The 20,698-nt window shown below is 42.7% G+C and overlaps 2 protein-coding genes across 3 annotated transcripts; one reads left to right on the top strand and one right to left on the bottom strand.

The window, feature by feature from the left end:
- Positions 1-11,832: 11,832 nt before the first annotated feature.
- Positions 11,833-16,518, top strand: fhl2a (four and a half LIM domains 2a). 2 transcript variants are annotated; one of them, XM_084544042.1, is made up of 6 exons: positions 11,833-11,849; positions 13,753-13,928; positions 14,015-14,189; positions 14,526-14,695; positions 16,086-16,272; positions 16,366-16,518. In XM_084544042.1, exons 2-6 carry the CDS (start codon positions 13,773-13,775, stop codon positions 16,515-16,517), a joined length of 840 nt encoding a protein of 279 aa, XP_084400168.1. In that variant the 5' UTR covers positions 11,833-11,849; positions 13,753-13,772; the 3' UTR covers position 16,518. The 2 variants fall into 2 exon arrangements, with proteins under 2 accessions (XP_084400168.1, XP_084400167.1); XM_084544041.1 differs by lacking the exon at positions 11,833-11,849 and having other exon boundaries at positions 13,314-13,928.
- Positions 16,519-16,521: 3 nt separating this feature from the next.
- Positions 16,522-20,429, bottom strand: cUnh2orf49 (chromosome Un C2orf49 homolog). Its single transcript, XM_084544043.1, has 4 exons — positions 20,219-20,429; positions 19,881-20,035; positions 19,021-19,273; positions 16,522-18,719 (listed from the first exon to the last, which is right to left on the bottom strand). The coding sequence occupies exons 1-4, from the start codon at positions 20,327-20,329 to the stop codon at positions 18,663-18,665; spliced, it is 576 nt and encodes a 191-aa protein (XP_084400169.1). The 5' UTR covers positions 20,330-20,429; the 3' UTR covers positions 16,522-18,662.
- Positions 20,430-20,698: the final 269 nt, after the last annotated feature.

Genomic DNA, 20,698 nt, shown 5'->3' with positions numbered 1-20,698 from the left:
AGATGAGATGATTGTTTGAATCCTCCCTAAAAAATGGGGATTAAGATTAATTAAGATAAGGGGTGGGGGGGGAGAGGAGATGAGATGAGATGAGATTAGATGAGACCACCAGAGTTTAGGTGAGATGAGGTGAGGTGAGGTGAGGTGAGGTGAGGTGAGGTGAGGTGAGGTGAGATGAGTCCACCAGAGTTGCATGGTTGCATGGATGAGGTGAGATGAGATGAGATGAGATGAGATGAGATGAGATGAGATGAGATGAGATGAGATGAGATGAGACCACCAGAGTTTAGGTGAGGTGAGGTGAGGTGAGGTGAGGTGAGGTGAGGTGAGACCACCAGGCATGAGATGAGATGAGATGGGATGAGGTGAGGTGAGGTGAGGTGAGGTGAGGTGAGGTGAGGTGAGGTGAGGTGAGGTGAGGTGAGACCACCAGGTATGAGATGAGATGAGATGAGATGAGGTGAGGTGAGGTGAGGTGAGGTGAGGTGAGGTGAGGTGAGATGAGAGGAGACCGCCAGAGATGAGCTGAGATGAGATGAGATGAGATGAGATGAGACCACCAGAGTTTAGGTGAGATGAGGTGAGGTGAGGTGAGGTGAGGTGAGGTGAGGTGAGGTGAGGTGAGACCACCAGGTATGAGATGAGATGAGATGAGATGAGATGGGATGAGGTGAGGTGAGGTGAGACCACCAGGTACGAGATGAGATGAGATGAGATGAGATGAGATGAGATGAGATGAGGTGAGGTGAGGTGAGGTGAGGTGAGGTGAGGAACTGCAATAACTGTGACCATAGGATGGAAATTAACAAAAAAGTAAGCATCTAAACTGTAAATCAGAGTATTAAATTATACCTGTCACATGCAACTTCTTCTCCAGAACGGCTACACACTTGGATCAAATTTGGATCCAGCTCATAAAACCATAGCTGTCTCCTGGCCTTAACCTCCCTTTCACACCACGTGTCATGTTCAGTATCCATCTTGTTTAATAGTTCAGCTGCTAGGAACAAATTGATTGATTGATTGATTCAGTCCTTCCTCGTTACATAGCGCCTCCCCCTGTCCATATTTACTCCTACAATAAAAAGTAATTCAATGTAGAGATTTGGACATGAGGACATGAAATTTACAAATGAAATTAACCAATACTTATAGTTAGGTCCATGTACTATATGATTGGACACTGACACAATTCTTTTGGTTTTCAGTGCTTCCCCTAACATAGTGATCCAAAAATCTTCCTCCAGTTTGGATGTGAATACCTCCAAATTAAAGCGCGCTCTGCACTTCACCACGATTGTAACTAACTTGACCACGATTTGATAACATGCAGTATACGGACCTAACAATTTTTCTGATGTCCACTGTGAGTGAAATCACAGCATCAGTCTTCCTATCACAAGGGGGCAGAGCATCCATGGCAGAAAGAGCTCCCCATAATTATCTGTGCCTACATGATCAACCTTCAACATTTCATTACTATAATGTCCGGATATGAAAATAATCAATTAATTTGGTGAACTTTTCACCCACTAAGTCAGCGGACACGAACGACTTGTTTTACCCAGACTATTCAATTTAATTAGAAGGCAGTTAGATGAATAACAACAAGCACATGCTTATGTGGTTAAGGATGTACATTTTAGATAAGTGGAAGGAGCTGAGGTTCATGTTTACGCTACTAGTGTTACAGTTATTGGATTTCACGGCTGGTTTTCATATCACATAAAAAACATTAAGAACATTAGTGGTGAGTTTTCGAATCTGCTGAAAAGCGCAAAATCATCTGCATACCCTGTCTTCCGTAACCTTCCACTCCTAACCCGAGGGAAAGCTTGGCGTATTAATCGAGGGTGACTAACACTTGTCAGCACGCCGTCTGCCACTGCTATAACCAGGATGTCTTCCATTTCAGATCCACGCCCCTCATATTCTCACCAGCCACGCTGAGTGACTGCTGAGACCCCTGCAGCTGAGAAGAGCTACGGTTACAGTGCTGATGAAACTAGATGTTTATTTTGGTAAGAAGGCACCCATCTTTAAGTCCACCTGACTGGAAGTGATGATGTACGTGATGAACCATCAGCTCCCGTGCTATGTTGGCTATTTTTCGCCCCTCCAGGCCCAGTGAAATGTGACTCTAATAAATGTAGATTATGTGTATGATAAAAATTAGCATCTTGAATTCTAATCACATGATTTATTTAACTTATTCGTATTATTTATGTGTAAATAAACAGTTTATTTGATATATCCATAGCTAATACAATCCAATGAAAGAGCCCTACCCATACATCATAAAGGTGACAATGTTTTAAGAGAGATGCCAATGTTAATGTAATTGTTTTGTTGGACGCATAGAGTGTATATAAAGATGGATGACACATCAAAACTTCCTGCTATTGGCCAAAGTGAAGCCAAAAGTACAGGGATACGGGCGGTGCCATGCGTTAGTCGCCATAGTTTGCACAGCAATCAGGGGTGGAGCCGTGGTATCAGTGAACAGCACATACTTCCGTCTGCGAACACACCCATGTGAACTTTTGACTGCTCGGATGTGAACGGTGGATGAACTACAATACTTGATTTAATTTTCGAATTTCACTTACGGAAAAACTTCATCAAGCCTTCAGCTTATATTTCACTTAGTTGAGTTTACTGCAGAGTACTGTACATTTTGTGAGTCAAATAACTATTTAAAATGAAACCATGCAACAGTGTGATACAAACTATGTAAAATAACGGAATCCATCTTTTGAAAAAGTTATTTGAAATGCACTTTAATGTTTTCATTTTGGCTCATGTCCCATTCGCTAACATCAGGGGGCGGGGTTTAAATCCTATACTGCAACCAGCCACTAGGGGGAGCTTTGAGTGACAGCTGCTCAAAACTAAGGAAAACAATGGTTCACTTACCTTTGTTTGCAGCTCACAGATATGTACAAATGATGAATTATTTTGAATAAATAAATGCACATATATAATATTGTTGTGTCATGCATTTGATCGGGTTCTTTTCATCTACTGTCAGGAGTTTCCGCTGATGTTTTGAATCATTTTTATGCAGAAATCTTGAAAATTATTATGTTTTTGGCACTGTACATCTAAGTGTAAATACTTAAATAAACAGTTTGACATTTTAGGAAGTTGGATGTAGTTGTATGCGCAGTCTTAAACGTTTCATGTGTCGTGTTGCTGGACCATGATCAAGTCTTGTGTTGTTATTTTGAACAAAGCAGGTGCAAACGGCAGCCATCACACTGAGGGGGTAGCATTTAAAGGTCCAGTATGGGATTTAGGGGGATCTATTGGTAGAAGTGGAGTGAGTCAACAAGGCATTTATGATTGGAGAAAGTGGGTTTTATTTACCCATCAAAATCAAATTACAAACTTAACTTGGCCTGAAAAAAAGGTCATTGAAATATAACTACTTATATACTTTACAACAACTAAACTAAGTGTAAACTGAATAAACTGACCTAAAACAATGACACTGGCAATTAAATTCTGATTTGATCAAACAAAATGGAACACAAATGGGTAGACAAATGAGCCACACCTTCTGTTCACCAAGAAGGGGCCAGGATAATGATTCATGCATCCATTCATTTTCTGTAACCGCTTGTCCTCTGGAGCCTATCCCAGCTGTCATCGGGCGAGAGGCGGGGTACACCCTGGACAGGTCGCCAGTCTATCGCAGGGCTAACACAGAGAGACAGACAACCATTCACACTCACACTCACACCTACGACCAATTCAGAATCACCAATTAACCTAACGAGCATGTCTTTGGACGGTGGGAGGAAGCAGGAGTACCTGGAGAGAACCCATGCAGACACAGGGAAAACATGCAAACTCCACACAGAAAGGCTCAAGTCGGCGGATGGATTCAAACCCAGAACCGTCTTGCTGTTTATAAAGATGGACGACTCATTCCCACTTCCTCCACTGGCCAAATTGAAGCCAAAAATGAAGGGATATAGGTGTGGCCATCATGTGCGTTGGTTTTACATCTTTTTCTAGTCTAAATATTCAAATGCACAAATATATTTAAACAGCGACGGAGCTTTGAACAAACAGCATGTGCCTGCTGCAGTGTGTTCAAGAGCAACTGTGTACTGGCAGCTTTAAAAGGACCAGGTAGACAGAACTAGAACTACGGGGCGACAAAGACGGACCTCTGCATCGCCTCACATCACCTGTGTCTAGGCAAGATGCACAAGACTACAGCCAATGGCCAACTTGGCCAAGCATTAGCTGCAGCCTTAATGTGTCCTGCTACATCTTTGAAACATGTCGCCATCCATGACAGATTAAAAACTACTTTGCTGTAAGTGGAGACTAATTGGGAACACTCTCAGAACTTTCATAATATAAATGATGAACTTTGTTGCAGCAAAGAAGATTGGATTGACAACTTGATTAGATTCAATCAAGTTGAGGGACTGCGTACAGTTAGACTGTCTTAACATAGTTATGAGCAAAATAAACACTGTTTAATGGCTTTCAGTAAATTCTTTATGTGTTTTCAATTTTTTTGAGTAAATCCATGCATGTCCTTATCAATTATAGTTAAATTCCATACATTCTGAATGACTCATTCTGACATTTATGGTCTAAACAAGCCTTGAAGCAATGGAGAACTTGAGTTGAAAACAGTGAGGGGCTTACTGTAAGTCGAAGCATTTTCTAAAGTTTTCAGTTACACAGTGGGACAGCTGTGTCACACAGCAGAACGGGCGTAATTAGTTTAGAGAAAATTTCACCATTTCCGAGGACGCTGTCTGGATTCCAGGAGGCTTGTTTTTAGACTTTTGAAAGAGGTCCTTTGAGACACATGAATACGACACAGAGTACCTTCACATGACTCCGCTCGCACAACAAGATACATCAAGAAAGATTTGCTTTAAAAACCCCAGTGTTTATGCATAAAGGCAGAGATCAAAATGTAATTTTGAGTGATTACTTTTTAAAAGTTAAAAAGATTTAGAACACACAAATGAATATATGTGAAATAAAATGAGGTTAAGACAGTTCTTAACTTTTCAAGTCAATCAGTAAAACTGTATCCGAATCAGATAAACCAAATCAAAACCAAATCAGTGAGAAATAGTTTATCTCTAACATGGTATGAGGCTGTATTGTTGATTGGCCCAAACCGTTACAAAACTACACTGTGGTGGCGATTGAAGCAGAGAGGGGGCCAAATGTTCTGTTAAAGCAGAGGAGAGTTTGAGTTAATGTCAGGTGAAACTAAATTAGGAATGCAGACATGCAGCGGGCTACACATAGCAACTCTGTTTCGGTCAGAGTTTTCTGAGAGTCACGTTTCTGCTGTTAAGAGAATAACACGGTGAAATAAACCAATAACAACAGGTTCACCACTGCAGCGTATGAACAAGTCTTCAACACCAAACCCTGCAAGATAAACTGACCATATTCACACATTATTGACTTGCATTCAAATTGCATTTTTGCATCTAAAGTTGCCACAGTTGTTTGCTCATTTATGACAAATAATGTTAGTTTAAGGTCAAAAATGTTACACAGCACCACAGACAAGCCACAGAAACAATCACGCAGAAACAGCTCAACAAGGGTGCCGCAAGAAATGAGTCTATTAATGCTTTTTTCTGCGCCTCTAACCTTACAACTCTTTACAAACCCTATCATAGACATTAAAACATGCCCTAAAAGAAATGGCAATGTTTCTGGTTCCACTGACAATGGCTCTGTTCTATTCAAGAGTCCCAGTAATCCATGACAGTGTGGATGTCAGCCAGTAGCCGTATGTACCCGGGCAATACGTAGTACACATTTTATTTACAGCTTCTGACTGGCATCGTGTCTTCTGTGTGAAAAGACCTGTCATCACGGTGCCCATGAACAATTGCGCCACGGCTTAGTTTAGATTAAAAGAAATGAATGGCGTAGTGACGGATGACAAATCGTTGAACAGAACAAAAAAGCCTTTGGTGGGAGATTATCCAAATATCTTCGAGTCTATCGGCTGTTGGGCACAGTTGGTTCTCAGCTGCCACCACATTACCAGACTCAATCGCCCGTTTCATGCTCAGATAGTTCTGCATTCTACAGAGTGAGGGCTTGGTGCTAGCTGCCCCCATATCAGCTGTCCTCACTTAAAACAGATAGAATTAGTAAGATAAACTATAGCCAGAGACAGAGTGGCCCAGTTGTTATCCAACAAGTGAGACCGCAGCGATATATTACTGTCTTTGAGTGTACTGAAACATCAGAGAAATTAATTAGCCTCTGGCTTTTCGCGGAATCTAATTCAGAAGAGCTGGTCTTTGGGCTAAAGCGTCATAAGTGGAAGAGGAAGGTAATTAACCTTTAAATGGACGAGAACAAATCCATCAAAATCTGTGAGCTGGCAGTTTCTAAAATAGGTGGGTATAAGCATTTTTTACTTAGCTATGAGTGCATTTAAGGTGTTTTGTGAGGGAGGAGAGTGAAAACATAATGTCATGAACAGATCCAAGCGAGAGAATTATTTTTCCACAATAAATATTAATAATGACACTAAGAGCACCGCGGGTCATTGTTCTGGAAAGAAATTGTGCAGAAGTCAATGCCAAGAGGCAAATAAGTTTTGATTCAGTTTGAAGATGAAGATGATGTTAAAAGATAAACGCAATTTGTCTTTTGAAGTATGAAATTCATCATAATACATAAATAGAAAGACCGTCAAATCATCTTTATTTATCCACGAATTACCCAGAGTCACCCAAGATGAAGATAGATAGACGGAGAGGTCGTAGAGGTTACCTAGTTAGTAGGGAGAATGATGAAGTGGGCTAAAGCGACAGCCCGCTGGCGCATGTTGCTGATGTATTTTGTACGAGACGAGACAAAACTAGAAGGTACTTTCCGACAAACTGCAGCTTTCTTGACCGGCGAGATCATCTTTCAAAGATCGTGTGCATTTAATCGCACAATTCAAACAGGAAATAAAACATTTATTTGGAAGAAAACTGTAAAATAGTCAAAGAGAAAATTCAGCGTCTAAATAAAGAGCCTGGTCGCTGCTGGGGTTGAAACATCCCACTAATCTCTGCAGGGCTTTGCCGTCTGGGAACACAACACCGGGCTAAATGACGGGGGATTTGCTGTGTCATATATAGAACCACATCACTGGCAACCAAGTGAAGAAAGAGTGATAAAGATTACAGGAGGTTTTTAATCATTGTCGTTGATGCAAATGTGACAACTGCCACACTTTTGGCAGACGAGTGCAAGAGTTATCTGGAGATATCATGCAAAATAAACCGACTCAACTCTTTCAGGTTTCTCAGCGAACAATGGGAACTCACGCAGCAGATTTAGAAACAGCTTTGAATCCTTGGCGCATATAGAGTATAGAAATGAACCATAGCATGGTTGGAGGAAGCAAGAGAGTCTGAGTTATTGTAATTACACATACTTCCTCCAATATCATATCACTACGGCCACCGTAAATGTAACTCTCCTTGGAAAATATACTGATTTATAGTCCAATTTGACTTTACCAGTGACACAGTTAAGCCAAACAGTGCACTTTTGTAAGAAGATATTTTTTAAGATAGTTCTGGATCGTTCTCTCTTGTCCACCACATGAGCATTCCTCATTTCATTCAATCTCACAAAAAAAAAGAGGATAATGCCTTCCCTCATTTTTTGTTCACTTGTTGAATCCATAAAAGGGTCATATGCTGCCATTTGAGCTTCATTATGTGATTCCAATATACAACACAAATCAACCCCACCCCCAAAGAAAAAAATAAAATACCTCAGTAATTTTTGTGAATAAAATTATAGGAGGAACTGAAGGGCAGTAATTTGAGGTCACTTCTTGGCGCCTAATTCTGAAGTTTCGGATCCGCAAAGTTCCTTCAACTTTAGTATATTTAGCCAAAATCCTCCCTTTCCTCATATGCTTGGACCTTATTCTATAGTCAGTCACAAGAAACACAAATAAGGACCTTATTTAGTTCATTCATGTTTGTGGTTTGCACTCTTCTGTTGACATTACTTAAAGAAACAGCAACATATTATTTCCTGCACTTATGCAATTAAATGAGATATGAGTGGAAAATGTAATATAGGACACTAAGGTGTACAGAGGCATTTTTCTTCTTCTGATCTATACATTCCTTGTTCACTGTCCTTACAGCTGAACTATACTTTAGGTAAACATGTCAGTAGTATTTTTGTGAAGGCAAAAGCTGCAGGAAGACCTTCCGGGAATTTCTTTCCATTCGACATAATGTCTTCTTGTAGTCACGGCAGACATGTTTAGATTTTGGTGGTGAAAAAACAATGTTCAAGAGTTTGTCATGACAATACTGCACACAAATGTCTAACAAATGATGAAACTAAGGCAAATGTCCACAAGGTAAATGTAACTGTGTTTTGATTTTCAGACCTACTGTAGAGACAGAAATGTAAAATTCAATTTTGACTGTTTGGTGGGCGCGAACAACTGCAAGTTGGTTGGTCTGTTTGTAAAGGAACTCAGTGCTAACTTCCACAGATGGCATAATAGTGTTTTGAGAAGTGAAGTGTGTTTTCTGCCACAATATTAAAACCACTGACAGGAGAAGTAGATAACATTGATCTTCTTGTGACAATTCATTGTTCTGCTGGGAAACTTTTGGACCTGACATTCATGTGGATGATACATAGACATGTAGCACCCACCTAGACCAGACCAGGCACCCCCACCCCATAGCAATGACATTCCTTGATGGCAGCAGTCATCCCCAGCAGGATGAAGCCTGACAAAGGTACACACACAAAAACGGTTTAGGAACAACTCAAAAAACATGAAGAACAGCACAAGGTGTTGACCTGGCCTCCAAATCCACTAGATCCCAAACTGACCAGGTATCTGTGGGATGCACTGGAACAAGTCTGATCCACAGAGGCCCCTCCCCTCAACCCATAGGACCCTAAGGCCCCCACTGACAACATTCTGTCACCAGACACCACAGGACACCCTCAGAAGGCCCATGTCCATTCTCTGATGAGTCACAACTGTTTTGGAGGCACAAGGGAGACCACCACAATATTAGGAAGGTGGTCATAATGTATGTTATGCATGATGTGACCGTAGTAATTATGTTGATAGCAATTAAACGTGGCGCTGTTATAAAGTCATCTAATGCCAGGTTGGGTTGGAAGAATGGATTGGCAAAAGGAGGAGACCTCATTTCCCATCTTCAAACATTTAGGCCAATGGACTTGGTCGTTTTGCTTTTAAACTTCTGTTTTTGCATTAACACACAAATAAGAATGAAAGGTGTTAATGAGACCGCTTCAGATGGATAACTTGGTGACATGGACTAGCTAGCTGTTTCCTCTCTTCAAGCTCGACTACGCTAGCAGGCTGCTGACTGTAGCTTTGTGTTTACCACAGCTATCAAACATCTCACCTTACCATACCAAGAATGCGGCAGTCTTAAACAGACTTCTGCTATACAGTTGCTACCCTATTCCCTCAGTGGGACCCCTAAATGATTCTAACTGTCTTCGACGGTTCTAGCTGCTCATTAGAGACCTTCGTTAAGACACTGCAGGTCGTTTAACGTCAGTTGCTGGGATCCATTTCGACCGGTTTGACGAGCAGTGCAGTGAAGTTCTTCCAGAGGATCATGTTGGATCTTGGACGACCCAGTGAAATTCCAGTCCAATTGGTTGCTGAGGCATTAATGATTAACGGTCCACTGGTGATGATGGGGTGGCTTGACCTTTCCACGCGGCCGTATTTGCGGCAGAGGTAAGCACCAGGCTTTAGCATCACGTTAGCCTTGCAGTGCCCAGACAGCTGCACCTTTATCCCCTGGCCTTAGCAGCTGAGGTGTCCGCCTCGGTCTAGGGAGCGTAGAGTGAGATAGGGGTTTGCCAGCTAAATATACGGAATAAGGGGAGTCGTGGGCATTGTTTCAATAAATTGTCCATTGAGGTATTATTTAGACCATATATCTGAAATTAAGTGAACTGAATTGAATTATGTTTCATTTATCATTCATGGCCTACAAGAGAAGAATGGAGGAGGCAGAACAGAAATCCGTGTTTAGATTTTATAGAGTTAAACTTGTACCAGAAGCACACTGGATGCATGAATTAAAAATGCCACATGTCTATTAGAGGGGGAGTAATTAAATAAAATCTTTTCCCGTCTTTTACTAGTACAAGATCTTCTTCTGTCTAACAAACTGTCATCTGACTTTAATTTCACCTACAGTACTAGTCAAAACAGCACAACTTCCTGTTTGTTCCAGCTGCCCGTTTAAATGAGAAAGACAAAATCAGAAGATGAAAAACTCTTGGTGGCATTTTAATTTCATTTGGCATGCATACAGGATGAGCATAACGCCTAGATTAGAACAAAACATCCCCACAATGAAAATGCGATTCATCAACAGTTGGTGTTTCATTATCTTAGCTAGCATATGCTAGTCTTTACCAAGTACAGCTGAAGGGAAGGGCATTTGTTCTGCAGAAATTTCATTGATGATGTACGGGAAATGAAAAGTCAGTGAATCACTGACAATTCATAGCCAACGTGGGTGTCTCTGCCAAATTTCCAGGAAATCCCTCAAACAGTTGTTGGGATATGTCACTCGAAACCACAAATGTCAACCTAATGCTGGTGCTAGATTAAAAGTCATGGGATCACAAAAAGCCCCTGCCACACATCATGATGGCCTTTCTCAAAATTTCACAGCAATCTGTTCAGTAGCTTTGGAGATATTTCAGTGTAGAAGCGATGGGCCGATGGACTCACTTTGGACTCACTTTGGACTCTCCTATTGCACCCCAGTAAACATCAGCGCATGTAACGCCATAGAAACAACACAAACAAACTGTTTTAACACTTTGCGAGGCACCGAGCTTTTCATGGCGCGCTACAAATAGAGCACTTGAACCATAGCAAAGCGCCGCTGACGTACTTTCCCACTGGAGAGCGTCCAGGGACCACCAGGTCGGGAAAACCTTCTTTAAAGATAGAGAGAGTTAGAACGAGGAAAGAAGGAGTCGGGAATGGTGTGAGGGGTGATGGAGGGGGGCTGCGGTGTGAACAAGAGAGCGTGGGAGTGCAGAAAATAGTGCCAAAACTTTCTTAGAAACCATGTGGGTGTCTGTCGTTAGCAGGCCTGGATACTGTAGCCATCACATCGGCGGTTTGGGATTGACTGAGCCGTCCCCCCGAGAGGAGAAATGCGGGGAGGTAGGGAGAGATGAGACATCTGAGTAGCGGTGAATCTCACAGGACAACAATCTTTGACATCTGACCCCTGGCATCCTTTCCATCATATATAAAAGGCCGTAGTATATTGTGTCATTACATAACAGTGTGCACGTGTGTTTGTGTGCGGTGTTGTGGTAAAGATAAGGGGTTTCTCATGTAAAGAAAGCAACAGCAGAAGAAGAAGGAAGACTTCTCTGCAGGAAGTTGGATAGGGAGGAATGACAGGATGAGGCTGATATGAGAAGAAACATTAGAAAGAAATGTTTAAGTGAGTGAACAAGTGAAGTATGTGAGCGAGTGAACAGCAACCGACTGACCTTAAAAGGCCACATGGTCGCGGTGGTGACTGAATGAGCTAGAGAAAGGGGGCCTCAGGGTTATCTCTGTGAGGTGCTGCTGTATTTATAGATCATCTAGAAAAAGAATCCCTGCCCCCTTCTCGCCCCCCGCCACCCCCCTCCGTCATCCCTCCCCCGTTTTCAATTAGCCCCTGATGGGTGGAGTAATGCAATCAGGAGTAGCTACAGCTCGCCCGGAGCCTCCCCTCTCAGTCTGCCCCAGACTCCGCACAGGCACACACTTCTCAGACAGGAAGGTAAGAACCAGCTCTGTTTCGGCTGCTCCACTCTCCATCCATTCACCCGTCCATCCTTCCACCCATTCATCCTCTTCGCCGGTGTTCACCCACCGGTCTTCCATGCTCACTGGTGTCCTGCCACTCTCCTCTCTGCCTCCCCACCCACCTGCTCGTGTTCTCCCTCTTTCCACCTGCACAGTGTCCTCACTATTTAACCGCCTCTCCTGCACCCGATTTCCTCTATTAGTGAATAACTGCATCGTCTATTTCTGTAGAAAAACATCTGCACATCTGTCAACCCCTCTTTATAAGAAGTAATTTCCGCCTTTCCTTCATTCCTTCCTTCTCAACTTCACTTTTGCACAAAAAAAGGATTTTCTTTCATAAAAAAAAATGAATTAGCTTCTAATTTTACGGTTGGTGGAGAGTGTTACTTTTTGCAACGAGCTTACTTAAAGCGCGAACTGTAACTCAGAATTTACTCAGAGCACTTTCAATTTGAGTTCGAATTTTATCCCATTATCCATTTACAAGGCCTCTATAAGGGGGTTGTTGTTCATGCTTAATCTTTGAGGAGACATTCCTCCAGAAGTGTTGCTCAAGGAAAGTAGAAAATTGCTATAAACAAGCTGTTTTGGCGCCTCGCTGTCAGAGGAAGTACTGCTTTATGGTTTCCATTTCTTAAGATGGTGTTTAAAAAAACTTTGAAACATCTGGAAACAGGAACAAAAAGCTGTAAATAGTAGATTTGTGAGACGACTAAATTCCTTTTCTCAGCTTGACTAAACTTTTCCTCACTAAAACTAGAATTGAAATCAAATTTATTTTTAATGACATGTGACAACATCATTGCATAGGCAGTACTTTCAAAAGAGAGACCGCTGGGACTGTCTGACATCCACAAACTGTCCGGCTCAGTTTGACTCCCAGATGGGTACCATCAAAGAGACCCCAGGAGCTGGGAAACAGCTGCATGGCATGTCTGAAAAGCTGGAGGTTTTATTTGTGGCAGTTCAGATTATCCGTTTCTTATTTTTAGGAGTCAGATAAATCCTTATATAAGCTAGGTGAGTCATGGTGGGAGCAATAGACAATGAGGGAATGTGGGAGGGGCTGAGGGCAGAAAGGCCGGCGCAGATTAAACGTCTCAACTTCAGCCAGATGAAAGATTCTAACCTCTACAAATCACTCACAGATCTCATCTTGGACCACAAATAGATCAAGGGGAAGGGGGTTACAACAGAGAGCAGCTCAATTAATAACAGAAAAGCATGAAATTAAGAAAAGAATGGAGGGAATTTCCGCTTTTTGTCCATTTTTTTTCCCCCCTCCAACCTCCTTATATGGTAAAAGCTTTGCTGGAGAATCAATGCACGTGAAAATTAGCCAGCGAGAAATCAAAAACCTGGTCAGCGGAGGGAGAGTATTTCGGCACAGGCAGGATAACAGGGGGCTTAGCAGGCGGATCACAAGCAGCTGCAGACTGTGAGTAGTCATTATTACAAGCGTCGTTGAAGCCCACTCGCACACGGACAGACACACACACAATGACAAGGGATACTGTGATGTGGTGCCGACAGCTGGAGGTGAGGTGATGGATGGGTCAGAGTACAGTGGCATAGAGAGCGTTGGTATGCAGTGGGGCAAAAGTTGACTGTCTCTAAGCAGGACTGATAGGAGTTATTTATATCCTCCTCATCTGTCACCTTCTACTCCTGGCACCCGGAACAAAACGAAGGGCTGCCGGGAGATGGGAGCGGAAGATAAAAAAAAACATGGAAAAACCTCAAAGATACCTTGATACTTGAAAACATTACTGGGTGGAATTTAAGAAACGTCTCTCTGCTGATTGTCCCTGCAAAGAAAAATGAGAGTTAAAATATGTTTTCTTGTTTCTTTGTCTTGTCCCTCTGTCTCTCAGGTGAACAAACCCCGGTCAAAATGACCGAGCGCTACGACTGCCACTACTGCAAGGAGTCCCTGTTTGGGAAGAAGTACGTTCTGAGGGAGGAGAATCCCTACTGTGTGAAATGTTACGAGAGCCTGTACTCCAACACCTGCGAGGACTGCAAGAAGCCCATCGGCTGCAACACCAGGGTAAGAGATGTCAGAGAAATATCCCGCGCTTCTCTGATCTGAACGAGGCAGCATCGATCTAAACGTGCGACCGATGTCCCCCGCAGGATCTGTCCTACAAGGACCGCCACTGGCATGAGGACTGCTTCAAGTGCTTCCAGTGCAAGCGCTCCTTGGTGGACAAGCCCTTCTCCACCAAGGACGAACAGCTCCTCTGCACCGAGTGCTACTCAAATGAGTACTCCTCCAAGTGCCATGAGTGCAAGAAGACCATCATGCCAGGTGAGAGGGAAATAGAGGCATCAGTAGACGACGGAAAGCGAAATGCAATGCAATATCTGATTTGCAAAATAAAAGTTTCCAATTGAATTTGGATGATAGAATAAATATACAAGTCGGTGCAAAAGGACATATGAGACACAAATGGAAAAGAAAAGAAGCTGTTTAGTTTATACATTAATAAAGTTTTTTCATACTACAACTGTGAGTTTTATGCCTTTGGGAAACTGATGAACTACAAAATATCTCATGAAGAACTTCTTGTACAGTATAGATAATACTTACATAATAATACTACACTGATTCTCTTTGCATCACTCCATCCATCTGTCTCTGAAGGCTCCAGGAAGATGGAGCACAAGGGCAACAGCTGGCACGAGACCTGCTTTACCTGCCAGAGATGCCAGCAGCCCATCGGCACCAAGAGCTTCATCCCCAAGGAGAACAATAACTTCTGTGTGCCCTGCTATGAGAAGCAGTTTGCCATGCAGTGTGTGCAGTGCAAGAAGGTAAACACCCAGCAGTCTACACCATTTTTTTTTTACACAATTACACTATATTACCAAAAGTATTCGCTCATCCATTCAAATGATCAGAATCAGGTGTTCTAATCACTTGGCCTGGCCCCAGGTGTATAAATTCAAGCACTCAGGCATGCAGACTGTGAAACAAGACATTTGTGAAAGAATGGGCCGCTCTCAGGAGCTCAGTGAATTCCAGCGTGGAACTGTCATAGGATGCCACTTGTGCAACAAATCCAGTCGTGAAATTTCCTCGCTCCTAAATATTCCACAGTCAACTGTCAGCTCTATTATAACAAAATGGAAGCGTTTGGGAAAAACAGCAACTCAGCCACGAAGTGGTAGGCCACGTAAAGTGACGGAGAGGGGTCAGCGGATGCTGAAGCGCATAGTGCAAAGAGGTCGCCGACTTTCTGCACAGTCAATTGCTACAGAGCTACAAACTTCATGTGACCTTCAGATTAGCCCAAGTACAGTACGCAGAGAGCTTCATGGAATGGGTTTCCATGGCCGAGCAGCTGCAGCCAAGCCACACATCACCAAGTGCAATGCAAGGCGTCGGATGCAATGGTGTAAAGCACGCCGCCACTGGCCTCTAGAGCAGTGGAGACGCGTTCTCTGGAGTGATGAATCACGCTTTACCATCTGGCAATCTGATGGACGAGTCTGGGTTTGGAGGTTGCCAGGAGAACGGTACATTTCAGATTGCATTGTGCCAACTGTGAAATTTGGTGGAGGAGGAATTATGGTATGGGGTTGTTTTTCAGGAGCTGGGCTTGGCCCCTTAGTTCCAGTGAAAGGAACATTGAATGCTTCAGGATACCAAAACATTTTGGACAATTCCATGCTCCCAACCTTGTGGGAACAGTTTGGAGCGGGCCCCTTCCTCTTCCAACATGACTGTGCACCAGTGCACAAAGCAAGGTCCATAAAGACGTGGATGACAGAGTCTGGTGTGGATGAACTTGACTGGCCTGCACAGAGTCCTGACCTGAACCCGATAGAACACCTTTGGGATGAATTAGAGCGGAGACTGAGAGCCAGGCCTTCTCGACCAACATCAGTGTGTGACCTCACCAATGCGCTTTTGGAAGAATGGTCAAAAATTCCTATAAACACTCTCCTCAACCTTGTGGACAGTCTTCCCAGAAGAGTTGAAGCTGTAATAGCTGCAAAAGGTGGACCGACATCATATTGAATTCTATGAGTTAGGAATGGGATGGCACTTCAGTTCATAGAATGAGTAAAGGCAGGTGAGCGAATACTTTTGGTAATATAGTGTATCTTCTTCCTCCAATTATTCTGTTCTTAAAGGAATATGTTTATATGTATGTGCAGAAAAAGGGGTTACAATGACACTCCTGCTCCCTCTCACTAGCCCATCACCACTGGCGGAGTGACCTACCGTGACCAGCCCTGGCACAAGGACTGCTTCCTGTGCACTAGCTGCAAGCAGCAGCTGTCTGGCCAGAGGTTTACCTCTAGAGATGACTTCGCCTACTGTCTCAACTGCTTCTGCAACCTTTACGCTAAGAAGTGTGCCTCCTGCACCACCCCAATTAGCGGTAATTATAGGTCTCCCTGAATACAGAAATGACTGTTTATAATGGGCTTCTCAGTTGTAATGACTTAATGTTTTTTATTATTATTATTCTCAGGTCTTGGAGGAAGCAAGTACATCTCCTTCGAGGAGCGCCAGTGGCACAATGACTGCTTCAACTGCAAGAAGTGCTCTGTGTCCCTGGTTGGGCGTGGCTTCCTCACTGAACGTGACGATATCCTGTGCCCAGAGTGCGGCAAGGACATCTAATCTGTCCCGTAGGCTGACGGACGCATCTGACTGGACGACTGCTAAATACTATTGGAGTACAGCATCTCTACCTAGCGTTACTATGATTGTACATTGGTTTACGCTATGAAATACATACATACTAACAGTGTTATTTGAATTTAGAAACTTTATTCAAACTAAATGTTCACGCTTTGAGAAAAAAGTGACTAATAAAATCTACGTTGGCATGAATGTAAAGTATGAAATGTTTGCAGGTAGATACTGTATGGTGCACTCTGAGACAAATCTGCAATATTAATGCACACCATCAGCTTCAGAGTGTGATAGTACTGCTTTGTGCATGGGCTAGCCGAGTTGGTGAATGAGTTCTGGAAGTACCACGTAAATATGAATCTTTATTGTTATAAGTTCTAATTATAGAGTTGTGCATGAAATCAAATAAACTGAAGAATTGCTAGAGCAAAAACAAAACGGGTTGGGTCCATTTTTTCCTTTCTGTTGGTAGCTAATGAGCAGAAATCCCATACAAATGAAATACAAATGTGACTACAGATTGCTGGATGTGAGATCATTGAGTAGGAAATGAGAATTCCCTGATAGTTTTAACATTACGCACTGTTTACAATAGCGGCATATCAAACATGGGCCACAAAGCTGCTGCTGATTTTCACTGTAATTAAAACATTAAACGTGATTTCTTACATTAGGGATTTATTAAAAAACAAACTGTTGGTACAAACATGATATCATTTCAAAATTGCTTGTTCCTGTGTATTCTTGATGAAGTCTGTTTACATCACTAACCCCAAAGTCAATTTATCCACGGCAATAAATATACTTCAAAAAGACCGCATTCTTTGTTTGGTCGTCATTCCAACTGAATTATTAGAAGATGATAATCAAATACATGAAGATGTTATTGAGTTCCTCTGGGTCAAAATGGCTACCCAACAGTGGAATATGAAGCAGCTGTTTGTATTTATCTACATGATATACACCCATCAGCCACAACATTAAAACCACTGACAGGAGAAGTAAATAACATTGATCATTGATCATCTTGGGACAATACAATGTTCTGCTGGGAAACTTTTGGACCTGGCATTCATGTGGATGTTACTCAGACATGTACCACCCACCTAGACCAGACCAGGCACCCCCACCCCGTAGCCATGACACTCCTTGATGGCAGCAGCCATCCCCAGCAGGATGCAGCCTGACACACAAGCAAAAATGCTTTAGGAACAGCTAAAAAAAAATGAAGAACAGCACAAGGTGTTGACCTGGCCTCCAAATTCACTAGATCCCAAACTGATCAAGTATCTGTGGGATGATCCACAGAGGCCCCTCCCCTCTAACTAACTTAGAGGCCCCCACTAACAACTTTCTGTCACCAGACACCACAGGACACCCTCAGAAAGCCCATGTCCGTTCTCTGATGAGTCCCAACTGTTTTGGAGGCACAAGGGAGACCTACACAATATTAGGAAGGTGGTCACAATATTATGCCTGATCGGTGTATGCAAGGTATGTACAATATTACACCACACAAATATTTAAAAACCCTGAACAACTCTGTGAAATAGCACTGAAAAAAATCCAGATCTCAGTGGAATGGTTGACAAAAAAGATGAATATTTATCATCAAATTGCTTCTATTTCGAGTTCAAAATGTTCAGTGTACACACAACCTTTAAAAAGCTATTTCCTGCATAATTTGTGGTTTGTATTCTTTTACAGCACTGGATAAAAAGAACCGTCTCATAACATGTCCATGTTAACCATCTGGTTTAAAAAACAAAACCCAGTCAAGAAACTCACCAAGTCATCCAGTACCTGAAGCCCATTTACCCAAGCAAATCCATACACATAAACAGACATTTCAATGTGTGGGATTTGACGCGAGTCGCTGATCGTTGTTGGTAAGGGCACTTGAGGTTGTGGAAAGCAACGAGGCAGCTCACGACTTCAAAAGCTGCCTCGGCATCACGCCCATCGCATCATCTCTTTAAACTCAACGAGAGCAGTGAGGTGGCGTCGAGACACAGCTATAAGGGACAGCCAAGGCAGAGGACACCGAGAGGTCAGAGACGGGGGGGAGGGGAGTGATCTGTCCGCCAGAGATTGAGCTCCCATCGGGGTTACATGAACAGGGGTCAGAGGTCAGGGCCATGTCACACGCTGGATCTTTTTCTTTACTTCTGGAGATTGCAGTGCATCCTGAAAGGAAAGATGAAACTATGAATACCAGTTGAATAATAATAAACACAGCAATGCACTGTTTTTAAGAAAATTTTAAACAGTTTTATCGCCGTTTTATTGTACTATATAAATTCTTTTAGGTTTGTAATTTTACAGGCACTGTAGGAACACTTTTTAATCTCTTTTTAATATATCGGGCATACAGGAGTATGCACATGTTTTTTAGAGAAGTAAAAAATATGACAACATGGACAATTATAGACAACCCTTATGAAAATGTGCATGGGTAGCTGAGGAGACAGAGCAAAAACGTCCCTACCGAGTTTTTTGCTTCCCGTTTGAGGTTTGCTGCGTCAGTGTCGCCATGAGCGGATGAGGATGAGGAAGATGTGTTGCCCGCCAGCTTGCGGATGGGGTTGGATAGATTTGCAGCCGGAGGGGGTTTTAACCTGTCTGTGATTCCTGTTGACGCAGTGGTTCCCTCTGGTTTCTTCACTTTCAACAGACCAGAGCGAGAGGAACTCCCATCAAAGACAATCAGAGGCCTTTTCCTGTTCTGGTCGTTGCTGGAGCTGGAAATGACCAAACGATAACATTCAGCTGCTCTCGGTACAGTGAACTGAATTCATCTTGACTTTATATTTGTAGCATACATGCAGCAAGAAATGTGGCTCTGTGCTGGTGAAGAGCTTCTTTTTCTTTTTGGTGACTTGTGGCATGATGCGACTGAGAGCAGGTCCTCAACTTCATACGCATTTCTCTAAAATAACAGAAACCCCTTTTCTGGATCCGTTGTCTGGATACTGACATATGATCAACGAATGCATGGCCATTTTGACATGCAGGTCAAATGTGCACACTATTATCAAGATGCGACACATTCACCATGCCCCACTGTATTCCTGAGCATCGCAACACCTTACACGTTGTTCAATATACCTTATATGTAGCTTCTATATTTGTGACGTATCCTGAGCTGAAATAACTGGAACAGCACTGGATGAGAAATTATGAACTGATGCACCCCTATTGCACAGATTAACTAATTAAACTAGTCCAGCAAAGGCAGGATCTATTACAACCTGTGATGCTGCAGAGAGTTTACATTAGGAGTAACTGACTGCACATTACTACACAAACATTTTGAAGGCTTGCAGTGTGTACAGATCGGTGTCTGACCTGTGACCAGCCGCTGTCTGTCTCCCTCGGCTCTTCTCCATCCTCCTTCCCCAGCGGTTGTTGGGTAAAGCCCTCTGCGGCAGAGGGATGACATGCCGGAGGTAGAGCTCCGTGAGACGGTCTCTACTGCCACAGTCTCTGGTACTGACATTTTTCTGATTCAGAAGAGAAAAACAACCCACTGTTAGTTCACCTAATCAATGTCTAGTGTTGTCGTAAACAGATATGTAGAAATCTATCCTGGTTGTTAGCTGTCATGCTAACATTTCTGTATTCTTCTTTTATTCCCCCCCCCATTAAATGACGCTTTCTGCGTTTCTCTTTAAACGTTGACTCACCTCGCTTAAAATTAGCTGCATAAAGTCTAGAGACAGCAGCTCAGGGTGCAGTAAGTGATCCACATCCGAATTACAAGCAGCCTTCCCATTTTGTTCCGTGGACGCCGCCATGTTTACCGCTGCTCTTCTTCTTCGTTGGTGTTTCACGGCAGTTAGGCTTTTTTTGTGACACTGCTGTTCTATTACTGCCCCCTGCTGGAAGTCCACAGTTGTGAAATTTGTCGAAAAAATAAAAAATAAATAAAAGATTTTTATTCTCACCACACAGGTATTTTGTTATAGGAATATTAGGATGTCAGACTGCAGACTCCTGATCTGCTATCAGTTTACAAACACACCATAGCTCTTATTTCGGAAGCCACATTTTGTTCACCGTAACTGTTAAGGAACACAGCTTGGCATTTTTGTGCTTCCAATGAATTAAGTTCCTGGATTTCTTTTTTTTTTTTTTTTAATCCACAGTCACACAAGTTCACAAAC

The sequence above is a fragment of the Chelon labrosus genome (assembly GCF_963514085.1).
Source record: "Chelon labrosus genome assembly, chromosome: 5".
Classification (NCBI taxonomy): Eukaryota; Metazoa; Chordata; class Actinopteri; order Mugiliformes; family Mugilidae; genus Chelon; species Chelon labrosus.
Note: the sequence above shows the minus strand (reverse complement) of the source record. Positions and strands in the feature narration are given on the sequence as shown.

Bases quoted from the DNA above. Each gene is read 5' to 3' on its own strand.
- fhl2a (XM_084544041.1), top strand. From the start codon at position 13,713: ATGTTTTCTTGTTTCTTTGTCTTGTCCCTCTGTCTCTCAGGTGAACAA. The intron at 13,929-14,014 runs GTAAGAGATGTC...TGTCCCCCGCAG, and splicing joins CCATCGGCTGCAACACCAGG to GATCTGTCCTACAAGGACCG. The intron at 16,273-16,365 runs GTAATTATAGGT...TATTATTCTCAG, and splicing joins CTGCACCACCCCAATTAGCG to GTCTTGGAGGAAGCAAGTAC.
- cUnh2orf49 (XM_084544043.1), bottom strand. From the start codon at position 20,329: ATGGCGGCGTCCACGGAACAAAATGGGAAGGCTGCTTGTAATTCGGAT. The intron at 19,274-19,880 runs GTCAGACACCGA...GGTCATTTCCAG, and splicing joins CAGACAGCGGCTGGTCACAG to CTCCAGCAACGACCAGAACA. The intron at 18,720-19,020 runs GTAGGGACGTTT...CTTTCCTTTCAG, and splicing joins AACGGGAAGCAAAAAACTCG to GATGCACTGCAATCTCCAGA.